Source organism: Hydra vulgaris, chromosome 11 (genome assembly GCF_038396675.1).
Source record: "Hydra vulgaris chromosome 11, alternate assembly HydraT2T_AEP".
NCBI classification, from domain to species: domain Eukaryota; kingdom Metazoa; phylum Cnidaria; class Hydrozoa; order Anthoathecata; family Hydridae; genus Hydra; species Hydra vulgaris.
The window spans coordinates 7,001,950-7,007,949 of record NC_088930.1 but is presented as its reverse complement, the minus strand read 5'-3'; the positions used below and the strand labels follow the sequence as shown (position 1 = coordinate 7,007,949).

Genomic DNA, 6,000 nt, shown 5'->3' with positions numbered 1-6,000 from the left:
TATATTTACAATGTGTTTTTGAGTTTGTTTAAAGGAGAAAGAGCATCATTGCATGATCCGGCCCAGATATAACAACAGTATTCCATACCAGGACGGATTTTAGATTTATGGAGATAAAGAATAAAATCAGGAGAAAGAAAGTGGCGAGCTCGGTAAAGAAATACAAACTTAGCAGATGCTAATTTTGCAATGGATTTGATATATGGTTTCGAAAAAATTGAAATAATAATAACAAATTACATCGAAAAGAATAGAATGCAGACTTTTTGATATTATTTCTTGGGGAAGAAGGGGTTGGGATGTTGAAATATTTTTGTATTTTGCATTAGATTTGCAATTTCCTAAAAAAAAAACAGGTCCTCCATTTCTAAAACTTTTCACTTTCAGATTAAGGGAGAAAGGGGGGATGGGGGATGCATATACCCTCCCCTGGATCCGTCACTGCGAAATAGAACCAAGTAAAAAAAGATAAAATGAAGTGGTGCTAAACAAAAAAACATAATAGAACAGTCTGCGGATTCAAAGCTAGTTTCCTGACAAATGGTCAAATTCTTACGAATGTAAATGGCCAGGGCAAGCATGTGACTATTGGAGTCTTTACAAATTAAGGAAAGATAATCATCAACACTAAAATCACAAGATGAGACAGCTGAACTCAAATTAGTCTCACAAAGAGCAAGTAGGTCTGGTGAACTTTGCAAGAGATAAGACTCAACAGTAGAAAAGTTACTTCAGAGACCACGAATATTAGTGAATGATAAGTTTAGAGAACTTGATGATGATGATAGTTTTTTGTGTTTTATAGTTTTTGGTACTTTAGTCATTTTTGAATTTGTTAAAGAACTTGAATCAAAACACATATAGTACTCTGTATACTATTTAATATTCCAAGCAATTGCCTCATTACTATTAATAAACCCTAAGCCAAAACAAAGAGCTCCAAAAGTGGCCTCAACAATGCACACCAAAAATACAAACAGGGACACCATCCATGCACAACATGGCACTGTTAGTACAATGATATTTTGCAGTTGTTGATGGAATCAGCCTCTCTGAGAGCTACCACAGAGTTCAGGAAACCTGACTACCAGCCGGCCTCAGAACCATAAAACTGAGTTTAAAAGCTGTACCCTCATTAGAAGATAATATATTGAGTTGCCTAGTCATAAAAACAAAGACAAAGCAAAATCCATGCATCGAGTCAAGAAGATCCAGCATTCAACATCCTAAACTGGAAACAATGTATTATAAATACACCTACGCCAGCCAAATAGATAAAGAAGGGGTGTGAAGCTGATCAACAGATAAAATCTGTTTACCCCTTAAGTATTTGTCTAGGAGGCCTTCTTCAAGACATTAGCCGGATGCATTTGACATTTGCCCAAGATGAGTATTTTTATGGAAACATTATCTCCAGCATTTACAACCAAGAGTCCTAAAGCTGGGGGTGTTTTAAGTTGGAGAAGGCTTCTCTTAGCCTTTGCCTTAAAAAGCGTATCCTTTTAGGCAACAAGACATGTTTGCTTTGTTTGATTCCATTTCATGTAATTGTGAAAAATTCATCAGATGTAAGACATTCTGCCGACTTTTGCTTAACTCTTGGGACGTAGGGTGACTTATGCATTCCTGTCAATGTTACCCCAAAACTAAAATACGCGTTTAATAAAATATGCTACAAAAAAATCTTAAATGCTTAGTATTTAGAAACAACATCATAAAAACACATGTAAAATAATATTTTAAGTTTTTCAGCAACAAAAAAACTAGAAATTACTATTTCTAGTTTTTTAGTATTTACAATTACTATTATGTTGATAAAAAAAGTTATATTTGTTCATTTAACTGGCTTCAACGTCTGTTAAAATAGTTTAAACAATAATCAACGGGTGATTGGTAAAAGCATTTAATCAAATACATGTCAATGTTACCCACATATCAAAGTAACCCCACGTTACCTTAGCAATAAATGACGAGTGCTGTAGCTACACCACTCGTAATACACCACCAGAAATAAAAAAAATATATTAAAAACTTGTCCTGCTAAATTTAAAAGTTATAGAAATACTATTCGAAGCAAGCAAACGCTAAATAAACATTTTACAATTCAACTACGAAGCTTATAATGTTGAAAAAAATATAGGATGCCATCTTGCAATAGCTGGTATAATGATAGATGGGTATCTCTGAAATTAAAGCGCGTACACGAAATAAATGTGAAAGAGTAAATAGGTAATTATTTTTCAGTGGTTATATTAATATATTTTTCATTGTGTTTATATTTTGTTGGCAACATTTAATGATTTGTGTTTATATTTCGTTGGCAACATGTAATGATTTCTAAAAAAGATTCTAGTCTTACCATTTAATTTAAAATAAGTTTCAAAAATGAAAAAAGAAAAAGACGTGAAAAAATATATTTTACACAAATTTTATGGAAAATCAGAATTTAGCTACAATTCAGACAATACTATTTGCAGGTATGACAAAAAATCAGCACCCTATATATCTGAGTCCACACTTTTTGGTAAAATGTATGTTAAAGCGTGTTAACAAAAACGTCTTTTACCTCCTACTAAATCACATGATAGTAGACGTGTGTCTCGCCTGATTTATCATCAAGTCATTATAGCAAACTGGCTATGGGATGATATAAAAAAATGACCTAAAAGTTGTCTAAAAAGAAAATCCTCCAAATGGCCCAGTATTAAAAATTATTGCAAAGTACTGGGTAATTATTGGATGAAAAATAAAAAGCAACAACAAAAAAACTATGCAGAAACATTAAAGATTTTAAAATGTCATTTAAAAAACATCGAATAGTTTTGATTGTTGTTCTGTGCGCAAGCCTACGTGTACCACCAAAACAAAAATTTGAAATTTTATTAGATACCCACAGGAATAAATTAATAAATTTGAAATATTTCATCTTCTTATTTTAATGTATTCAAATTAATACTTAGTTCCACCGTTTAAATATTTATTTAACCGGGTTATATATTATAATATTAAACCGGGTTATATATTATAATATTAAAAAATACTATGCAACAAACCTAACGAAGAATTTATATACTGTAAACAAACGATATCAATTTATCTAGATGAAGAAAAAACTCCCGAAGGACAGAAGCAACAAAAAGGAGAATCAATTAAAAGTTTTATGAGTAACCTGAAACAGTTTGCTAGAAATAGTTCAATAGAACCCCTAAAAGCAAATCAACATAGCAATTTATTAACAAGTGAAATTTATTTCACTCACCATCTGTTCAACAACAACCCCTCGAAGCTAAAAAGGACAACGAAGAGACAATTTATAAAGCAACGTCTACAATCGAGTTGTGCATCGAAGATACTCTCAATTTGACAACAACCACAACAGGTAACACAACGCTACCAACTTTTGCAGCAAGTTAAACCTTATTGTTTTCGGTGCGGTAATAAACCAATTTCAAAATCAAACTATCTGTACGAAATTCCCCCTGTACACAACCACTAGCAATTGTCTGTCAAATAAACAAAACACTAACTATTGCCTCTCAAAGAAACAAAACAAAACCTACCCCAAAGCAACAGCTGTTAAAGAATATAACGAAGATAACGCAATAATATAACGATATAAACATTTCATTTAAAGCAAATGAAGCGCACGACACATTTTTCATAAAATATACGGTAAATTTTCTAAAACGCAAACTTATAAGTTAAAAAAGTTTCTAAAAGATAAACTTATTATTATCTATATGAATCTTAACAAATCCTCAGAAATAAAGCAAAAAATGTATTAAAGTACTTAAGAAAACCTGAAAATAAAATAATTTATAAAAACTACGCTAAAAAGTTTGAAAGTCAAAGAAAAAAAATTAAAAAAGATACTACTATAATTTACTAAAGAAGTAGAAACATAATTCAAAGCGCACATGGCAAATTATAAATGAAATTACTGAAAATAAGAAATTAAAATTGTGCTCTATAAGTAACACTATAAAAGTTGATGGCGTGTTTTTATATGAACCCAAACAAAAAGCAAGAGGATTAAATAAATATTTTGTACCTAATAGGTCTAATTTAGCTAAAAATATTCCAAATATGATTAATCCTATATATGATGACGTTTTTCCAATTAATCATTTAATTAAACCATTTAAAGTATGTTTTTCAGAATTTGAATTTGTTTTTAAAATGCCTAAAACTAACAAAGAGGGGTAAAAAGACTCAGGTTTTCACTAAATCTTTATGTTACATAAGATAATTCTTTTTTTTTTAAGTTTACATCATTCACATGTCGTAATTTACGTGTAATATGAACATATAAACTTGGAACCTCGAAGAAGATCATATCAATCTTGTCGCCAGAACCATATAAAAATTACAATATAGTATAAAAGAAAACAGTTTTTAACAAAATAATAATCCAAAACATTTCAAATAGTTAATGGTTTTAATAATATCTCAAAAATATTTAAATATATTATCCTTTGAAAAAATAATATTAACTTGTTTTTAAAAACAGAACAAATAATTTCTAAATTTCTTTAATTTTTATTCGGATATTATCAAATAAATGATACATTTTGGAAATTAAAAACCAAGAAAAGAAAAAAAAATTGTTTGAATTATTGTTCTTGTGTCCGTAAAGATTAATTGATTGGACAATGTTACTACAGAGGTACCGTAAACCGGAGGTTACTTTGAACGTTTTTGAGATATTTTTACTTGCTCTTCCTTCACTATTGACAATTTTTGAAATTTAACAAAATGAATATCGGGGCTAAGATTGACTCTTACATAATTCAAATTCAAAATAATATTTATATAAAAGTAACTCTACCCATTTATTGCATTGTATGGACCTCTTTAATAGTATTAGAGGAAAATACTTGATCAATCGAAAGCCTCTTGTTTCAAAAAAAGCATAGACAATTACAAAAAATAAATCTCCTTTGTTCTTTCTTTACTTATGAGCATTATATTTTTTCAGATCAAAAGGTAATCAGGAACTTAGTGGTTTTGAAAGAAGTATGGGATTTACCCATTAGATATAAGTATAGTGTGAAAACACGCTTTGTATCTTTAGTCGGCTTTGTTAAATCCTATAGGACATTTAAAAGTTTAAATCCTCCAAAACAGTTTTAGTATATACAACTTTGGAACTTTCAGATCATGATATATCAAAATAAATATTATTTCTAATCGTAAAAATTTAAATTATAAGAAATTATTTATTTATTTAGGCAGAATAAAATAAGACTTTATTTATTTCAAAATATCGCAGTTACTTACTTTGGTTGTAAACTCACAACAGATGGTTTAGTTAATAAACAACACTAGTTGGTCGAGGGAACAACAACTTTTGATAACCGAGCGAACTAATATTTTATATGTAATAATTTATGTTTTAATTTCAAATATTTTGAGGAACCGAGTGGAATAAAAAGAATGACAACATTATTTTGACTTTCATAGGTGCTCAACTTCGCGACCGTCTAAAGCTGCCTCGCAAATTTCTATTAAATCTAACATTTTGTTAGTGGAGTTAATGTTAAGCTGTTCCGATTCAGAAGATAAGAGAAAATGTCTTAAGAACACTTTCAAACCTTCTCGTAACAAGGATAGCTTTTCGTTATTCGCAACTCGTTGAAATATAAACCTGGAAATAAGTACCAATATAAAAAATAAGTTATATGTACATAAAAGTAATACATTTTTGCAGCAAGAAAAAAAAAAAAATTATATATGTGTATATAAAAGTAATAGATTTTTACAGTGAGATTAATATGTTATATTAATATAGGTGTTAAGTAAATTCGTCACATTGGTTTTACAAGGTTCTAACTGAAATTTTTTATATTAAGTGAATTTAAAAAAAACTTTTAATTTTATTTAATGTTTAATTAAAATCATTTATATTATTTTTTTATTTGTTTATGTATTCTTTTTTTAGATGTATAAAAATAAATAAACACAAAATAAAAATATAAATATTTTTATTAAGACAAAAAA

General features: G+C 29.0%; 1 protein-coding gene across 3 annotated transcripts in view; it reads right to left on the bottom strand.

Moving 5' to 3' along the window:
• Positions 1-5,348: 5,348 nt before the first annotated feature.
• LOC100199855 (nucleolar MIF4G domain-containing protein 1) overlaps positions 5,349-6,000 on the bottom strand; it is a 71,344-nt gene continuing 70,692 nt past the window's right edge. For all 3 annotated transcript variants that reach the window (XM_065809942.1, XM_065809944.1, XM_065809943.1), the window contains one exon: positions 5,349-5,647. In XM_065809942.1, coding sequence (XP_065666014.1) covers positions 5,458-5,647 — 190 coding nt within the window. In that variant the 3' untranslated portion in view covers positions 5,349-5,457. The remainder of the gene's footprint in view (positions 5,648-6,000) is intronic.